This window comes from Cricetulus griseus, chromosome 5 (genome assembly GCF_003668045.3).
Source record: "Cricetulus griseus strain 17A/GY chromosome 5, alternate assembly CriGri-PICRH-1.0, whole genome shotgun sequence".
NCBI lineage: Eukaryota > Metazoa > Chordata > Mammalia > Rodentia > Cricetidae > Cricetulus > Cricetulus griseus.
In genome coordinates, this window is record NC_048598.1 from 124,361,146 (window position 1) to 124,380,976 (window position 19,831).

Sequence of the window (19,831 nt, forward strand, 5' to 3'; positions counted from 1 at the left end):
ATAGGATTGAGCTGTAGGCAAGCCTGTAGAGCTTTTAAATTAGTGATTGATGGGGGAAGGTCCAGCCCATAGTGGACCTAGTATCCCTGTATTCTATAAGAGAGCAGGCTGAGCAAGCCAACAAGCAGCACTGCCCCCCCACCCCCCACCAAGGCCTCTGCATCAGCTCCTGCACCCAGGTTCCTTCCATGTTTTACTTCCTGTCCTGACTTCCTTCAATGATGGACTACAATGTGGAAGTGGAAACCAAATAAACCCTTTCCTCCCCAAATTGCTTTGGTCATGGTGTTTTATCACAGCAACTAAAATAGTATCATTACTTAAGTTCCTGGTCAGGAAAAATATTTTCTTGTTTCCCATAGGTGTTTCCTCTAAAGTCACTGATGACATTTGCTTATTTTCTTCTGACCCTTGGCGATTTGTTTATAGACTTTTATGAACTGTTTTGTATTTGGTCTCTTTTTAACATTCTGTGCTAGCTAGGTGTAGCGGCACAGGCCTTTAATCCCAGCACTTGGGAGGCAGAGACAGGTGGATCAGTGCTGCCCTTGTCTATAGAGTGAGTTTCAGGACAGCCAGTGCTGCACAGAAACACTCTGTCTCAAAAAGAAAAAAAAAAAAATCCAATGACCCTGATGCTCTAAAATAGCCATCTTGAGGCCATAGTCTAATGAATTGGCCCCAAATCCTTTCTCTAAATATTCCCAGACTATGTGGGCCCACCACTGACATGTCCCCCCTTCTCATGACAGGTGGTATTCATGTTCAACCTAAAGTCCTCACCCAATGCTGGGGAGCTGATGTTTGTAGAGCGTTACCAAGAAGTGATCCAGGAGCTGGCCCATGTAGAGCATAAGATTGAAAACCAGAATTCAGATGGGGGTAACAACACCGTTCGGCGCACTGGCAGTGGGCGCTCAACTCTACAAGCCATTGGCAGCGCTGCAGCAGCAGGTTAGTCTTCTTCACTGACATCAAAGGTAGCCGGGGTGGTGGCATAAGGGAAGATACCACCTAAATTTTCATGAGAAATTGCCAGAAATGGAAAGCAGGACACCCGTCCCAAAACCAGCAATCCTGCCACATTCCAAGCAGTTTCCTAGCTGCATGCAGCCTGCCTGACTAGGTGGTCATATGCCTGCCACTCAAGCCATTCCTCCTTATCCTCCACAACTTAAGCTAAAGAACAAGACTGTCATCCTGGTGCATTTGGGGATCACTCCCTTAGGCATTTAGAGGACTGTTAGTTGTTCCTTTTTCATGCAGTTATTCAGCAATAAAGGGTATTACTTGACTGTTTCTGAAGTGAAAAATCGATTGTTAATGTGTGTGGCCTGGGGGCTACATCTCATCGGTCCCCGGCTGTGGCAGCACACTCCAGCAGCTGCCTTCCCTTCTTTCTTTTTCTTTTTTCTTTTTTTTTTTTTTGGGGGGGGGTGATTTTTCAAGACAGGGTTTCTCTGTGCAGTTTTGGAGCCTATCCTGGCACTCACTCTGGAGACCAGGCTGGCCTCGAACTCACAGAGATCCGCCTGCCTCTGCCTCCTGAGTGCTGGGATTAAAGGCGTGTGCTACCAACGCCCGGCCTCTTCCCTTCTTTCTTAAGCGGAAGCTTGTCTCACATTTTTACCTCTCTTATTGCTCCCCAGACTCCGTTATCAGGTTACCATCACGTGTTGTCCTGTACAATCGCTTCCAGAAACCTTTCAGTCCCACTTAAAATATGTACCCAAGTCCTCACACTTGTTCAGCAGGTGTTATTACCCACTGAGCTGGCACTGGCATGTGCCCAGCACCCTGTTTAAGACGTATTTAGGCACATATTTTCAATGGTTTTGATAGAAAGGGGCTCTTACAGCAGTAGTGTTGTCTACTTTGCTTTTTTAGCAATGTGTTTAGAGAGTGTTTCCACTTGGCCCACCCTGATCCGTGTCTTTCTCAGCCTGCTTTAGATCCTACTGGGAAGATGCCCTCCTTCAGCAATACCTTCTGGGTTTATTGGGGCCTTCCTTTCATAGCTTTGTTTTGACTCTGTAAGAGTGGCCCTAATGAAAGTGTCAGTGTGTACAGAACCTGTGCAGAAGAAGCTCAGACAAACTACGTCTACAGTGGTTGCTAGATTCACCCTAACCCTTGGTTTTCGCTCCACTGCTGCATGTCCAGGAATGGTGTTTTACTCCATCTCTGATGTGACTGACAAGCTCCTTAGCCCCTCTGAAGACCCCATCCCCACGCTCCAGGAAGATTTTTGGCTAAATGCTACTCTGACGGAGCCCACCACTCCCTTTAGAGACGTTCTGGAAGACCTCAGTCCCCCAGCCATGGCTGCATTTGACCTAGCATGCTGCCAGTGCCAGCTCTGGAAGACCTGCAAACAACTCTTAGAAACAGCCGAGCGGCGACTGAGCAGCAGCCTTGAGAGCCGAGGTAAGTGGATGCCATTCATCTCTCCATTGCTATTCATTCATTCATTCATTCATCCATCCATTCATTATCAGCTGTATCAATGAGCTCAGCAAACTTTAAATTGTGGAGAGAGTAAAAGGAGGAAGTATTAAACATTAGTTAATACCCTCATCCTAATGGCATACAGACTGTCGGGTGTGTCGTATTCATAGACAGCAATCTTCATTCATTAGAGGAAATTCTTTTCTAATTTATCAGAAAATTGAAGGAAGGAACATACATTCAACAGGAAAGTCAAAGGGCAACTAGGCTTGTAGGGAAGAAGGGACTCATAACAGTAGTAAGAGGATGAGTAGGAGAGAAGTATAATGGAATACAGTATGAAGATGCCACAAAGAAAGCCACTTAGTGATTTTTTTTTTTTTTTTTTTTGGTTTTTGAGACAGGGTTTCTCTGTATTGTTTTGGAGTCCTGAAACTTGCTCTGTAGACCAGGCTGGCCTTGAACTCACAGAGATCCACCTGCCTCTGCCTCCCAAGGGATTAAAGGCGTGCGCCACCAATGCCCAGCTTGATACTTTAAAAAAAAAAAAAGGAAAGAAACATACTTTAAAGGATGATACAGATGTGTGGGTGGGGTGCATCATGTTTGAACCCTGGGTTCAATCTGTTGGCATATGTGAAGGAACAAGTGAAGGAGTGCCCTTAGACCGCAGTCCCTCCTGGGTAGAAGTGTTGACCCTAGCCTGGGACTGCCATGACTCTAAAGCAAGGTAAAGGGAAATGTCCTGGGGCATGGACATGGAATTCTTAGAGCAGTGGTTCTCAACCTGTGGGTCACAACCCCTTTGGGATCACATGACCCTTTCACAGAGGTAGCTTAAGACCATCAGAAAACTCAGATATTTACATTACAATTTGTAACAGTAGCAAAATTATAGTTATGAAGTAGCAGTGAAATAACTTTATGGTCAGGGGAATCACATGAGGAACATTGAGAGGAATCGGTATGGAAAGTATGAAGATAGCCTGCGGTAGTTAGAAAATTCCTGATTCCAGCTCAGGTCCTTAGCAAAAGAGAGTAGGAAGGCAGATCCACAAGAAGCGTTCCTTTGGCTTTGGTCAACAAATCCCACAGAAATGCCAGATTCTGAATCTGCCACTGATGGCTGAGGCAGGCGGAGTCTCGGGCATGCTGCTTGTTGTCACCCAAAATGTCACAGTATGTACCTCACACTTACTATTAGAAAAGATAAAATTACACAAGGAACTGAGCATCCGCCTCTGAGAATCCATTTCTCCCTGCATCCCTCTTCCTTCATCTGTTTCAGGCCGACGGCTAGACCAGGTTGTCCTCAATCCCGATGGCATTCGAGGTTTTCCTGTTGTCCTTCAGCAAATTAATAAGATTCTCAATTATCCGCTTACCTCGCTGGGACAAACAAAAGCAGGTGAGATGCTTTGCCCCGCCACCTCCTCTTCCTGGACTTGGAACAGTGGGTCAGCAGACATTGTTTTCCCCTTCCTTTCTTGCATGTTTCCCATAGACACTCTAGAAGAAAGGGGAGGAGGTGCTCCGAGGTGCAGCATCTCAGAGTTGCTTCAGACGTGCTGGCCCAGCCTCACCGAGGACTATGTTGCCAGCCACACCAGCCTTTCCCAGCAACTGGATCAGGCTCACCAGTCACTACGAGAAGCACTAGCACTACCAGGTACCGGTCTGCCTGCAGGGGAACAGATAAACAGAGAACTGAGCCAGGGAGATGAGACAGCTGAGGATATATGAACGCATCCTCTACACTCTAGAGCTCCATCAGCCTTTTCTATCTGAGCAAGGCTCTTCCCTCTTCTGCAGCTCTCAGTTGAAAGGATACTTAACCACACTCACTAGCAGGTACATGTTTGCATTCTTGGTGAGACATATACCTAGCTGGTAGTTAGTTGGTATTGGTCAGTCCTCCCCAAAATCATCATGTGCTCTTCATAAAGCTGCTTCACTCCAGAGACAACAGGGTAAAACAGCTATTTACTCTGATTTCTTAGGACTCCAAGCTCTTCCTGGCTGAGATCACTTGCCCACATGGCTGAATTGGGATTGTTGGTTGGTTGGTTGGTTGGTTGGTTGGTTGTTTTTTTTTTGTCTACCTTCTAAGTGTAGTGATCACATAGTCACCTATGTCCTGTAGACACCCAGTGCACTCTGTAGGAAGCTCAGCTTCCACATTGGGTCAAAAGTTAACCCAAAGCTGAAGGGCCAGAGAGATGGTTCAGTGGTTACGACTACTTTGCTGCTCTTCCAGAAGACCCAAATTTAGCTCCCAGCACCCACAATGAGCAGTTCACAGGCACCTATAAATCTAGTTATAGTGGGTTCTACATCTTCCTCTGGCATCTGAAGCACCCCAGATCCACATACACACGCACATATACAAAAATAAAATAAGCATTTATTTTCAGAAATTGACCCAAAGCTAGAAGCAGAGACTAAAGCCATGTCTGTTCTCCCGCCCTATTCCTCTCAGAGCCCAAGAGTACTCCACTCACTTCCCTAGTGGAGCAAACAGCCCAGAAGGCCCCCGAGGCAGAGGCCCACCCTGTGCACATTCAAAGCCAGATCCTCCAGAAGACCCTGGGGAAACAGGTGCCGGTAGGCAACAGACAGACTGACTATGTGGGAACCTTCTTCTGCTACTGCAGCACCCTGGCAGCGGTTCTTCTTCGGAGTTTGAGCTCTGATCCTGGTAAGTAGTGAGAACAATTTGGAGTCTTTAGGGAAAGGAATAGAAGACATGCTTCCTTAAGAGGCGCTTTCTAGCCAGGTGGTGGTGGTGCATGCCTTTAATCCCAGAACTCAGGAGGCAGAAGCAGGTGGGTCTCTGTGAGTTCGAGGCCAGCCTGGTCTACAGAGTGTGCTCCAAAACAATACAGAGAAACCCTGTCTCAAAACAAACAAAAAAAAAAAAAAAAAAAAAAAAAAGAGGCTCTTTCTAGGTACACTATATCTAAGGGCACAAGATTTGCAGAATTCTCTTATTCATCTATTTTTTGCATCTTTGTGCTAAGTAAAATTACACAGCACATGGAAGTCCTTAATAACATCTCATGGAATTGGTGTCTCAAAAATATCTCTGAAGCCAGGTGTGGTAATACATGCCTAGAATTCCAACACTCAGAGGGCAGAGGCAGAAGGATCAGGAGTTCCAGGCCAGCCTGGGTTATATAATACCCTATAAGAAAACAGAACAAAAATTCTGTCAGACCTGGGGTCCATCGTAGATTTGAGAGTCCAGTAGAAAAATCAAGCTTTGACTTGAGGCCCAGATTCTTTGAGTTCATAGCAAGTTCCAGGTGAAGGGATAAAAATCTGAAATCTTAAATTTTCCAAATTCAAAACTGATGCCATAAATGGTTTGACAGGTCATAGTTAACACAGAGATGCATGAAAATACTGTATCATCTTACCTTTGGGTTCTGTGTAGAAGATGTAAGTGAAACATCAGTGTTTGGACTTAGATCCTATCCCCATGATGCTCTATTCTGTGCACACAAGTCTCCCAGGAGCCAAAACACATTTATTCTCAAGTATTTCAGAGGCAGGATGCTCATGCTGTCAGCTTCAACTTCAGTCATGTTGAAGTGAGCATTGTGTGCTGTCTGTAGTTAGACCAGCCACAGTTTGTCTGGGCTGGAAGTCTTTGACACTGTAAGATATAAATGAACTTGTATCCAGGATCACGTTGAGACTACCTTTACCTACGATAAATCAACAGAAAGGTTCTTCATGCTGTCATTGTTATTCACAATATGACTAGCCGGTTTTCTAAAACAGAGCCCTGAACGGTTGCACCCAGCAGGACAAACAGAGAGCATTTCTTTATTTTCTCAGATAACGTGGAAGTCAAGGTTGGAAATCCCTTTGTTCTCCTGCAGCAGAGCTCTTCCCAGCTGGTGTCACATCTCCTACTTGAGAGACAGGTTCCTCCAGACAGGTGGGCATCACTTGCAGGAGATTTTACTCTTTTATAGCATGTTACAAGTCAACGTGCACCAGGTGGTGGTAGCGGCAGTGCACGCCTTTAATCCCAGCAGAGGCAGGTGGATTTCTGTGAGTTCGAGACCAGCCTGGTCTACAAGAGATAGTTCTGGGACAAGCTCCAAAGCTACACAGGGAAACCCTGTCTCAAAAAAACAAAACAAAAAAGTCAATGTGCTTTTTCTTTTTGTCTCTCTTGCCGCTGCTAGTGTGTGTTATAAGTAGGAGACTAATGGTGAATCTTCACTCACATATGAGGAAAAAGCCAGAGATTCAGATTCAGTGGTCATGTAGGCTATAGAAAAATAACCATTCTCAGGCATTGCTGCGAAGGTGTAAAACTTCCTATAATTCCTGTGGCAAAACATTTTATCAGTATCTATTAAGAATACAAATTGATCACAAATGTTTGTAAAAGTAGTCAACATCCTTAACCATCAGGGAAACAGTGATTAGAACTACCTGGAGAGTCCATCTCACCCTAGTCTACTATCAGAAAAGCATGACAACAAATTCTGGTGAGGATATGGGAAGACAAGGAACCTATATTCAGTCCTGGTGGGAAAATAAATTGGAAATCAGTGTGGAGGTTTCTCCAAGAGCTAAAAATAGGACTACCATATGATCAATGCACCACCCCTGTGCATATAACACTCTATCCTACCACAGAGAAACTTACATTGCCATGTTTGTTGCTGACCTATTCACAATAACAGGGAAATGAAGTCAGTTGAAGTGTTCGCCAAGAGGTGAATGAAAATGTGCTATGTGTGCACAGTGGAAGCTAATTCTCTATAAAGAAAAATGAAATTTGTTGAAAAATGGATGACTCTCAAATTATATATTAAATGAGGCAACACAGACAAAGGCAAATACAACATAATCTCTTCATATATAGATCCTAGTTTTTAATGTGTGTGTGTTATATAATATATATAGGAAATATTATAACACACACACACACACACACACACACACACACACACACACACACACACACACACGATATGAAAATAAAGGGGACAGCCAGGCAGTAGTGATGCACATCTTTAAACTCAGCACTCAGGAGGCAGAGGCAGGTGGATCTCTGAGTTTGAGGCCAGCCTGGTCTACAGAGTGAATTCTTGGATAGCCAGGCCTACACAGAGAAATCCTATCTCAAGAAAAAAAATTAAACAAATTGATAGGCCTTCCAACCTAGCAATCCATGCAGGGGAATTTCTCCTGACTCTTGGTTGTACATGTGAAAAGTGGTATGTGTGCAATGGACCAGAAGACTCCATGGGCCACTGAGATGGGATGACTTAAGTTATATAATACTTAATAGAAAAATCACCTCCCTATAGAGGGCTGTGGACAGATTTCTCAGCCTATAAAGTGAAACAGAGCTGAGTGGTGTGTCTGGTGAACTGCCTTTTATATTACTCTTAAGAGAGAATGATTACACCTGCCTGTAAGCCCAGCACTTGGTAGGTAAAGGCAATAAGTTTGAGGCCAGCCAGGACTACACAGCAAAACCTGGTATTGAATAAATGAATGAATGAATGAATTTGTAAGATTGGGTAATGGTGCCTATGTGTTCAGGCCTCACATGCCTTCTGCTTCTTTTCCTCTAGGTTGGCAACCCTTCTTGCCCAAGAAGGGCTCAACCTAAGTGTCCCACTGGTCATTGTCAGCTGCTGCTGTGAGCCCCTTACTCTTTGCCCTTCTCGGCAAAGCCAGCAGGCCTCATTGCTTCTGACACACCTGGGCATGCTGGCTCAGGAGCACGCCTCTCACCTTCTGGATAGCCTGCCCCCCTCAATGCTGGGCTCCCCTAGAGCGAGTGAGAATCCCTCAGCAGAGAAAAAGTCTCATTCTTCCCCAAAGGACTCATCACTCCCATCCCCAAAGGACTCATCACTCCCAGCCTTCACCTCCTCTGCTTTGGCCTTCCTTAAGTCTCGCTCAAAGATACTGGCCACAGTGGCCTGCCTGCGGGCTGCCCGAGCGACAAAGGTCAGCAAGCCCAGCCTGTCTTGGAAGGAATTTCGTGGTCGCAGAGAGGCACCTCTGACTGCAGAGAAAGTAGCCCAGGAGTGCGAGCACCTCCTGGAACAGTTTCCTATGCTAGAGGCTGCCCTCCTGGCTGCCTGGGAGCCTCTACACCAAGCCTCCGAGCCAGGACAGAGTCCAGCAGCCAGTCTCTGTGGTCATCCCAGTCTCTCTACTGTGCTTCTGGGCCTGCATTCTCCTGTGGCTTTGGATATACTAACTGAGGCCTTTGAGGAAGCCTTGGTGACCAGAGATTGGCCACGGGCCCTTCAGCTCATTGAAGTGTATGGGCGAGACATGGACGACCTGAGCACTATAAGGGATGCAGTTCTGAGCTGCGCTACAGCGTGTGGTAAGCAGAGTGCTCCGTCTCCATCCCTCTCTGTGATCACATTTAGTCTTCACAGGAACTCTAGGGAGAGTTACTGTGTCACCACAACCTCACTGTCCTGGGACTAGATAGACTAAGGCTCAGAGTGGTTGGAAAGTTTACCAAAAATGGTGAGTAGAGTGGAGCCTAGAACCAAAGCCTGTGTCACTTTAGAATGGGTGTCTAGAGCCAATTTCAATCTTTCCAGTCCTGCGTATCAGAATCATTGTCAAATGTATAGATGACATTCAGGGCCCTGACTCCAGAGGTTCAGGATGGAGTTCAATTAAATGGTAACTGTGAAAGAACTTAGCAGTCTTCTTCTGCAGAGTACTCTATAGGCCATATGGTCTCTGTTGCACCTACGCCATTCTGCCAGTTCGGCCTAAGGGCAGCCAAGGCCCACACATAAGGGATTGGAACATTCACATGCCAATACAACTGTGAGCTGGGCCTGGGGGCCCAGCACTTAAGAAGTTTAGGCAGGAGGATAGGAAGTTTGAGGCTAGCCTGTCTCACAACAAAACAAGGGGCTAGGGAAATGGCAGGGTGGGCAAAGTGCTTGCTGTTCAAGCATGAGGACTTGAGGTTGGATCCCAGCACCCATGAAAGAGGCAGGTGTGGTCCTGCACATATTTGTAACCCCAGCACTTGGAAGATAGACACAATTGGATCCTGGGGGCTAGCTGACCAGCAAGTCAAGCCAAACAGCATGTTCTAAGTTAGTGAAAGACACTGTCACAAAAAGAAAGGTCTGAGGCTAGTGAGATGGTTCAGCTGCTGAAAGTGCTTGCCACACAAACTTGGTGACCTGAGTTTGAGACCCAGAACTCACATAAAAGTAGGAGAGACCCAACTCCCATGGCTGACCTCCACCATGGCATGTGTGCAACTACTAACATATACACATCATACACACATGCACACAAACACACACACAATAATAAATTGGATTTTTAAAAACTTAGGTGGAGATCAATAGATGACACCTAACATCAGCATCTGACTTACACACACACACACACACACACAGAGAGAGAGAGAGAGAGAGAGAGAGAGAGAGAGAGAGAGAGAGAGGTAAATAGAAGAGATTTTCATGTATAATCAAAACAGAAAGTCAATGAGCCATACTGTTCCACTGTGGAGAGCAAAGGCCAGATGTGCTATACAGGGTAGCTTTGTAATACAGGCAGAGTTGTCCTTTGAAAGGAGAACACCCTCAAGAAGGTTAGGAAATCCAGTAAAAGAACTGTATGATATTAAATGCCTGGGTTCTATCTTTTTGTATCTCCAAGATCAGATTTATAGATGTATGTGGGGGAGAGAGAGAGAGAGAGAGAGAGAGAGAGAGAGAGAGAGAGAGAGAGAGAGAGAGCTGTTTAGTGACGGGATCTTTAAGGAATGAGGTTCATTTATCCCCAATAACTTTTATATAGGATGCAGAGTAGAAATTGCAAGGAGCACTCAAGCTTTATAGACAAGATGAGTTTGCAAGGATACCAGATTTGCAGCAGGACAAAGTGTGAAAAGCATCCCTTCCTCTCCTCTCCTCTCCTCTCCTCTCCTCTCCTCTCCTCTCCTCTCCTCTCCTCTCCTCTCCTCTCCTCTCCTCTTTTCTCCTTTCAGAAAGTACCATGACTGTGACAAATTTGCCTAAAGAGTCACTAGGGGTAGAGGGTTTTTCCCTGTCACATAATATCCCAGGTATAAGACTTAGTTATAGTGGATTGGAAGGAACCCCCCACCCCCACAAGCTGCTGGGCTATAAGATAGAACAAAGCCCTCTTAAGTAACTGGGGCCTTTAAGCTCCTTCAGGGCAGGCTTGCTTTTCCTGAACATTGTTTTGTCTTATAGACAAGGAAGGTTGGCAGTACCTGTTTCCTGTGAAGGATGCATCTCTGAGAAGTCAGCTGGCTCTACGGTTTGTCGACAGGTGGCCCCTGGAGTCCTGCCTGGAGATCCTGGCCTACTGTGTTTCAGACATGGCTGTCCAGGAAGAACTAAAATCGGAGCTGCAGAGGAAGCTGATGGAACTTCAGGTCTATCAGAAGGTACAGGCTGTGGTGTTAGGAGTGGAAGATAGGCTTCTTACCCACTGTTGTGTCCTACTCCATCCCCACCCCCTCCTGCCCCCATAGCCCATTTTCTTATGTTTGGGTATTGTTAATAAACAAAAAATGTAGGCTGGGCTTTTCCTCTACATTAGACCTCTGCTCTTACATGGATGAAAGGAGGCCTTCTATATAGCTCTGTGTTATTACTCTTACTGTTTTAAATACATTTACATCAAGAAAGGATAGTCATAAAATTAATGTTGGGATGGTGCTGTACAATCCACAAAGGTATTTTCACATGCATGAATGAGCGTTGTGTAAATTCTACTTACATCGTGTCTGTTCTTAAAGATTATTCTAAAGCTCAGCTAAATATCCAGAGTCATTTTGAATCATCCAACAGTAAAAGAATATTGTAGGATGCGTCCTATCCAAGCTGACAAGGCTCAGGGAGATGGACTTGGGAGGTCCAGCTGCATAAATGGTATACAATATATGCAACCCTTCCCCTGTGGCCTGGTACAGAGCCTGGGGCTCACTAGACAAGGTGAACATGGCAGAGGAAAGGTTTCCTTTCCATGCCTCTTGAACATACTCAGTTTTCATACTGAGCTAAAATGCTGCGGGAAAGATGATTCACAGAACATTCGGGATGGAAGAACTCCTTGGGTAGAGCGTTGAGGTGGAGAAATTTGGGATGGATGACCTCGGGAGGCTGGACAGACTTTGAGCCTCTGAGAACTGTCCTCCCCAGTGAGAACTTCCTGTCCTGGCTGCTGGTCAGACTTTCCCCCGATTTTACTTCTGAAGAAGTTTATTGTCACTAAACAACCTGTGCCCGTTTGCTTTCTCCCCACTCTGTTCTGGAAAGTTCAGACAGCTTGAGTCTGGGGCAGAGCTAACATGGACATACGGAGAGAGAAGCTGCCAGGTGCTTTATGGGTTTGCCCATCTTTCCTTAGGTCCTGGGTTTGCAGGATCCCCCGTTGTGGTGTGACTGGCAGACCCTGAGGAGCTGCTGTACTGAAGACCCATCGTCTGTCATGAACATGATTCTGGAAGCACAGGTACTATTTTCCAGGGTGGATCCATCATCCTTCCCGAACTGTAGCTCCTTAGCTGGTTGTATGCAGAGAGTCCTTTGCAGTTATCAATGTCCACAGATTTTTATAACTATAATATACTCTTTCCTTCTTTTAATTGTGAGATTTGCCAAGACACAGGGAGATAGAGAGGATAATACTGTCACTGTGGCATTCCTGTGTGAGATTTTTCTACACTGTGTGTAGAATGTTTCCACACATGGAATTGCTGTTCATGAGCATCCCTTTTTTACTAGGATGAAGTCAAGTCTGTCATCAAATCAGATGTCAATTCTCGCTCCTACTTCCAATTGCTCCATATCCTTGCCAACTCTTTATATTACCGTGTGTGTGTGTGTGTGTGTGTGTGTGTGTGTGTGTGTGTGTGTGTGTGTGTGTGTGTGTGTGTTTGCCACTAGGATGGTATCTTTTTGGTCCAAGTTGTATTTCCATGACTGGTCATGAATGAGAATCTCTTTCCTGTGTTTATTGTCCATTTTGGCATTAATAGAAATGTGTCTGCCTTTTAAGAAGCTGATGCATCATAATTCACAATGTAGAGGCTCAATAAAATTGTCATTCATTCAGGAAACATTCAGAATGTTGGCGGCACTGTGCTAAATGGTGGTAAGACAAAGATAAGTAAGCTTAGTCCTCGCCCTTGAGTGACTCACATTGTAGGGGAAAAGGCAATATAAGATGCATCCAAGATGATTTTGATATTAGTATCAATGTCAAGTGACAAAACTTATCCCAGAGTCAGACAGGGCACTGACCAAGAAGGCAGACCCCAGCAGAGGCGTAGAGAGGGATTCTAGTCAATGTTATAAAGCTGGATGTGGTGGTGCACCCCTTTAATCCCATCACTCAGGAGGCAGAGGCAGGCGGATCTATTCTAGTTTAAGACCCTCCTGATCTACATAGAGAGTTTCAGGACAGCCAGAGCTACATAATAGAGAGACCCTGTTTCAAAAAACAAGAACAACAATAAAAAGAGTGTTAAGTCGGTCATTAGTGGCAAATGCCTTCTGGATCTCTGAGTTTCGTGGCCAGTGTCTACAGAGCGAGTTCCAGGACAGACTCCAAAGCTACACAGAGAAACCCTGTCTCCAAAAAAAAAAAAAGAAAAGAAATTTTAAAAATGACAGTAAATGTTTTTAAAGATTTATTTATTTTTATTTTATGTGTGTTGGTGTTTTGCCTGCATGTATGTCTGTATGAGGGTTCCAGATTTTGGAACTGGAGTTGGACAGTTGTGAGCTGCCATGTAGGTGCTGAGAATTGAACCCGAGTCCTCTGGAAGAGCAGCCAGTGCCCTTACTGCTGAGCCATCTCTCAGCCCCGACCACCATTAGTAATTTAAAGGAATTGATTAAAGGCATGTGTCTCCTTCCAGGAGTATGAACTATGTGAGGAGTGGGGCCATCTGTACTCCATTCCAAGGGAACATTTGATCAGTCTGCACCACAAACATCTTCTCCACCTGCTAGAAAGAAGAGAGCATGAAAAGGCTCTTCAGGTAAGCTCTGATTCTTTCCAGTTTTCATCGGAGGAGGGGCAAGGTTAGCTCTCTCTGGTGGCTTTTTTTCCCTACTGAATCCTATTCAGTGTTTGCAATTGCAGACCTGCCCCTTCTCTGCTTCAGAAACCACTGAGCTAGGTACCTGGATCTACCTTAGGTGCCAGGTGGAGCATCTGGGTCCTGGCAAAGCCACAGCTCATTGCTAAAGCATGGGGATGGTAAAAAATGAGTTGAGGAGGATAATTAGCCCCAAATAAATGAACCTAAATATTATCTCCTCCACCAAACAAGGGTGGCCTGGCCTGAGAGTTCTGTACCTCCTTCTCTACCCTCTGCTGCAGCTCCTGCAACGAATCCCTGATCGCACCATGTGCCTTGAGGTCACAGAGAGGTCCCTTGACCAGCACCCTAGCTTAGCCACTTCACACTTCTTGGCCAACTACCTCACCTCCCACTTCTATGGAGAGCTGACCACCAACCGACACCATGAAATCCAGGCACTGTACATGGGATCTAAGGTGAGGAAGAAAGGTTTGAGACAATGATGCTTTAAGTGGGGACTACTGGCCTCACTTCCACTTCAGATCTGCCCTTGCATGGGCTCTTGTGCCAGGCCCCTGCCACTCTTGGCCTCTGCTGTATAAAAAACTTAACCTGGCAGCTCACCTGGTCCTAATTGAGTGTCTCAGGACTTCCTGTAATAATCTTCCTGTACTTCCTCCAAAGAGAGATTTGCCCAGTTCTCTCAAGCTGTCCTTGGGCTTTCTATGGTACAGGCTATATCATTGTATCTCAAGCCTGACCATGTATCAGGATCACTGGCCTTTCCAAAACTGTTGATAATTGACATTCACACCAGACCAATTAAAAGTTGTCATGGGATAGGAACTAGTTCTCTTCCAAAAGGATTTGGATGTAAGGGTTTAAAACTACTACTTGAGAAGCTGGAGAGATGGCTCAGCGATTAAGAGCACTGGTTGCCCTTACAAAGGACCTGGGTCCAGTTCCTAGCACCCATGTAAGGCAGCTCACAACAACCTATTATTCCAAAGGACTGGATGCCCTCTTCTGGCCTCCCCAGGCACTGCATAAATGTACTACATATACAGAAACACACACATTTTTAAATTAAGACTACTGCATGATAAGCTAGTCTATTCTTATGGAAGAGGCTTATTTTAGTCATAGTAATTATATGAGAAAATAGGTTAGAGACACCACTAGAAGATATTGCAAACAAGACTAATTAATCCAGTGACCCAGGGTTTGGAGAGACAGGACCCTCAACTCCTTTCTGAGTTTTCATATACACTGCCCACAAATAGAACAAGTGCCAAGGGAGCCTTGAACATAGCTTTACCCTTAAGAGACTGAGAGATTGCTTTTCCTTCTTTTTAGTTTTTGGGGGTTGGGGGTTGTTAGGTTTTGGCTGTCTGTCCATTTGATTTTGGAGGCACAGTGTCACGTAGCCCAGGATGGCTTCAAACTCACTACATAACTGAAGCTATTCCCAGCCTTTCTGCTACTACCTTCTGCAGGCTGGGGTGTCAGATGACTTCTCCTATGCTCAGCTCTTTTTTCTTTTCCTTTTTTTGGTTTTTCGAGACACGGTTTCTTTGTGTAGCTTTGGAGCCTGTCCTGGAACTAGCTCTTGTAGACCAGGCTGGTCTCGAATTCACAGAGATCTGCCTGCCTCTGCCTCGAAAGTGCTGGGATTAAAGGCATGTGCCACCACCACCTGGCTCAGCTCTTCTTTTTGATTCATGTCACTTAATTAGTTGGGTGAAAATGGTAGTGGGCAGAACAGAACAGTGACCCCGTGACTGACTGCTAAAGGGTGTTTAAATCCATCTTTTATGATTAAGACACTAGAGCTGCCAGGATTGGGCAGCCTACTAGCATCACCTTGTATCATTCATTCTAACTAAAACCTTATAGAGAATGATTGCATGGGTTAGGCAAAGCTCAGTGATGCTTAGAGGGTGTAGGCTGCATGGTCAGCTGGTTAGTTACCACCTGTAGACCAGATCTAGTCCTCAGCCTGTTTTTGTAAGTCAAGTTATACTGAAACAGGACATACCCATTAATATATCCATTTATTATCTGCCTGTGCTTACTTGCATGCTACATTGACAGAGCTGAATAGGTTTAGGTTCTAAAGTCTAAAATATGTACTCTCTTACTCCTTATAGAAAAAGATTAGCAACCCCTTGTCTAGGTAAGAGTTTTTAGGACACTTCTCAGTTGTCATCCAGAGGACTTAGAAGTTCAGCCTGGCTTCCCAAATGACCCCTGGCTGGCCGCAGCAGGACTCTGTCTCTGTAACCCTTTCACTTCCCTGCAAGAACAAAATTCTCCTGAAATGTGTGTACTATTTTCTTGGCTCTACCCTGCAAACAGGTTCTTCTGACCCTGCCTGAGCAGCACCGGGCCAGCTATGCCCACTTGTCCTCCAGCCCTCTGCTCATGTTAGAGCAGCTGCTGATGAACATGAAGGTGGATTGGGCCACCATGGCCGTGCAGACTCTTCGCCAGCTGCTGGCCGGACAGGAGATTGGCTTCACCCTGGACGAGGTTGACTCACTGCTCTCCAAATATGCAGGGAAAGCCCTGGACCTCCCATACCCTCTGAGGGAAAAGCGATCAGGTGACTGGCTACATGCTAGACAGCAGTTCTGCACTGAAGAAAAAATGTCATGCTACTCTTGGGATCAGTCTTCCCTCCTTACTAACTGAAAGAGAGATACAGCTCTTTGTGATTTAGGCGAGATTTGGATCTGAGGAGAAGGGCCAAACACTACATGCAAAGGGGTGAAAAACCAGATGTTGCTGGAAAAATCTGTCTGCTCTGACAGTGGGATCATAAGTGCTATCATTTTTCATGGGGTATGCTTCATTTCCAGGGTAATGTTAAATATCAGTTATATGTGAGCTGATTCAACTTCTAGAGTGAAGGAAAAGAAACTAGACTAGATGATGTTCCTGGCTAGTTTCCTAGAATCCTCCAGGGTCATCTTTTTAGTGTCTTTATACTTCTCTCTGGGCATTTTTAAATTTATCTTGAAAAATATGCTCCATTATCTCATATGCCTTAAACATGGCTTGGTGGTTGTTTGGTTGGTTGCTTGGTTATTTTGTCTTGTTTTTGCTTTTGTTTTTTGAGGAATTTAAAAAGCTTTTTGGTTTTGGTTTTCAAGGCATTGTTTCTCTGTGTAGCCCTGGCTGTCCTGGAACTCTCTTTGTAGCCCAGGCTGTCCTTGAACTCACAGAGATCCACCTGCCTCTGCCTCCTGAGTGTTGGGATTAAAGGTGTATACCACCACCCAGCCATCTTAGAAGTTCTTTTACCATTCTGTTTATATTTAATATTTAATATAATCATGATGCCACAATCAACAAAATCAACAGAGGTTCGTACTGACCATGTATCATGGGAATAAAGACACTTGTGGTAGACCAGTCGCCCCTTTCTCTTTCAACAGATTCAGTGATTCCCCTCCAGGAGTTTGTCCACCAAGCTTCAGATTCTGAGACCCTGTCTAGATCATCGTCAGCTGAGTTCTCTGCTGCTATTGCTCCTGGTAAGAACTTCTTATTCTGACTATCTCATTCTTTTTTGTTTGTTTGTTTGTTTTTGGTTTTTTTGCTTGTTTTTTGAGACAGGGTTTCTCTGTGCAGCTTTGGAGCCTATCCTGGTACTCACTCTAGAGACCAGGCTGGCCTCGAACTCACAGAGATCCACCTGCCTCTGCCTCCCGAGTGCTGGGATTAAAGGTGTGTGCCACCAACACCTGGCCTGCTGACTGTCTCATTCTTTCATTCCCACCTAAGAAATTCTTCTTCTTCTTCTTCTTCTTCTTCTTCTTCTTCTTCTTCTTCTTCTTCTTCTTCTGCTTCTGCTTCTGCTTCTGCTTCTGCTTCTGCTTCTGCTTCTGCTTCTTCTTTTCCTCCTCCTCCTCCTCCTCCTCCTCCTCCTCCTCCTCCTTCTCCTCCTTCTTCTTCTCTTCTTTCTTCTTTTTGTCATAATTTACTCCAGCTTTTCACTTCCCAGTAGACTCAGCATACAGCCAACTCTCATCATCTGTGACAATGTGTCTATAAAAGTCTGCAAACACTGAATCAGTGAGCCCTGAGGTGTTACTCCAAGAGGAGGAAACCATATGCATATGGACATGTATACATACACACACATACACACACACACACACACACACACACACACACACACACACACACACCTTACATAGATTATCTTATTAAAATGTAACAAAGTAACTCATTTTAGTAGATCCTGTGTTCTTTGTCTGTCAAAGGAAAAAGAGGTCAGAAGTGACTTGCCTCCCTAACAAGTACCCAAGTTGGAATTCAAAATCTCTCTATTGATAGGGAACCAGAGTTGCTTGCCCAGCCCTACCCTGTCCCCTACTATTTTCATACACTTGTCACCATTAAATGAAAGCTAAGACAAGAGGAAAGAATGTCACCTCAGTCAACCTCTACTCAGAACCTGAATGTTGGGTGTCTGAAAAATCTCTCCAGTCCAGACATGCCCATAAGCAGTTGTAAAAGCCGTGGGATTATTGATTTCATTTGCTTCTGATGTTGTGATTAAAACACTTACCAAATGCAGCTTGAGAAGAAAGCAAGGGGTTTCTTTTGCCTTACATTTCGAGGTGGCAGGTCATCACTAAGGGAAGTTGGAGCAGGAACTGAAGCAAAGACCATGGAGGAACACTGCTTACTGGTTTGTTCCTCATGGTTTACTCAGCCAGCTTCTTTATACAACCCAAGACCATCTGCCCAGGGGTGGCACAGTGGACTGAATTGCCCCCACACACAGACACACACATCAATCATTAATCAAGAAAAGACCCTACAGACATGCCCACAGACAGTCTGATGGAGGCAGTTCTTCAACTGAGGGTACCTCTTCCCATGTGACTAGTTGGTGCCAACTTGACAAAACTAGCCAGCACTAGAGTATTGATCTGAAGTTACACATTTAGTGAATAGACAGGATTATAAATATGCAATCTGGGGCTGGAGAGATGGCTCAGAGGTTAAGAGCACTGACTCTTCTTCCAGAGGTCCTGAGTTCAATTCCCAGCAACCACATGGTGGCTCACAACCATCCGTTATGAGATCTGGTGCTCTCTTCTGGTGTGCAGATATACATGGAAGCAGAATGTTGTATATATAATAAATAAATAAAATCTTTAAATAAATAAATAAATATGGAATCTGTTAACGATGAGGATTAGCTATGTTTAGCCCTAATGAAAATTCTGTTGCCCAAACAAGAGACAAGCTCCTTGGAGGCCTCAGTTATGTTTTGGTCACCTTTTTTCAGCACCCTTCTTTCCCAGTCTCCAGCCCACCATACAATGAGCCATATTCAGAAAAGGATCAGCAGTTTTTTTGCCAAACAGTGAAGAGAGCAGGACTCTGGGTACTGCTGAGAAGCACTGTGTTTTCAGTTCTCTTCAGTTTCTGCTGATGGTGAAATTGCTCTTCTAGACAATAAGAAATCTCCTCAGGTACCATAAAGCAAAGACTCTACCATTTCCTAGCCATGCTTCACAATAACTAGCAGACCTGAAGGAAGGACCCAGACTCTGGGGATCTAAGCAGCTTAGTGCAACTGTGGAAGGTGTGTGTGTGTGTGTGTGTGTGTGTGTGTGTGTGTGTGTGTGTGTGTGTTCTTGATTCGTCTGTGTGCCTGTCCTTCTAGTGGGTTGTTTTCAAATAAATCCAAGGTATACATATTTCACTTGTAAGTATGCTGTTATAAATTCCCAAAAGGCAAATGCTTTTACAGTATCAACCCATTGGGGGCTGGAGAAATGGCTCAGCTGCTAAGAGCATGTACTGTTGTTACAGAAGACCCAAGCTCAGTTCCCAGAACCCACTCACTACTTGTGGTAACTCCAGCTGCAGGGAAGTTAGCACCCTTTTCTAAATTCTGTGGGTACCTGCACTCACATGTGTGTACACCACACAAAGACACACAGACACACATAATGTGGAATAAAATAAAATCTTTTAAAAAAATCAAACCCCAATGTTCTTATTGCACCTAAACACAAATTAAAAATGATTGTAATCAAATATCTAGTCAATATTGAAATATCTTCAGTTGTCACATAATGTTATTTGTTTGTTTACAGTTGTTTTGGTTCTAAATCCAGTTTCAAATAACATCCACACGTGGCATTTGGCTAAAGTATCTTACATCTGTTTTAATTAATTGGTCAGCCCACCTCTTTATGGAGGAAACTAGGCAATTTATCCCACTTGCTGGATTCTTTCTTCCTTTCTTTCTTTCTTTTC

The 19,831-nt window shown here is 44.8% G+C and overlaps 1 protein-coding gene across 3 annotated transcripts in view; it reads left to right on the forward strand.

The window, feature by feature from the left end:
* Zfyve26 (zinc finger FYVE-type containing 26) overlaps window positions 1-19,831 on the forward strand; it is a 64,536-nt gene that overhangs the window by 17,934 nt on the left and 26,771 nt on the right. For all 3 annotated transcript variants that reach the window (XM_027418377.2, XM_027418379.2, XM_027418378.2), the window contains exons 15-27: window positions 753-954; window positions 2,164-2,427; window positions 3,737-3,856; window positions 3,953-4,117; window positions 4,928-5,146; window positions 6,292-6,394; window positions 8,055-8,824; window positions 10,698-10,894; window positions 11,860-11,964; window positions 13,376-13,498; window positions 13,843-14,019; window positions 15,902-16,148; window positions 16,984-17,082. In XM_027418377.2, coding sequence (XP_027274178.1) covers window positions 753-954; window positions 2,164-2,427; window positions 3,737-3,856; window positions 3,953-4,117; window positions 4,928-5,146; window positions 6,292-6,394; window positions 8,055-8,824; window positions 10,698-10,894; window positions 11,860-11,964; window positions 13,376-13,498; window positions 13,843-14,019; window positions 15,902-16,148; window positions 16,984-17,082 — 2,791 coding nt within the window. The remainder of the gene's footprint in view (window positions 1-752; window positions 955-2,163; window positions 2,428-3,736; window positions 3,857-3,952; window positions 4,118-4,927; window positions 5,147-6,291; window positions 6,395-8,054; window positions 8,825-10,697; window positions 10,895-11,859; window positions 11,965-13,375; window positions 13,499-13,842; window positions 14,020-15,901; window positions 16,149-16,983; window positions 17,083-19,831) is intronic.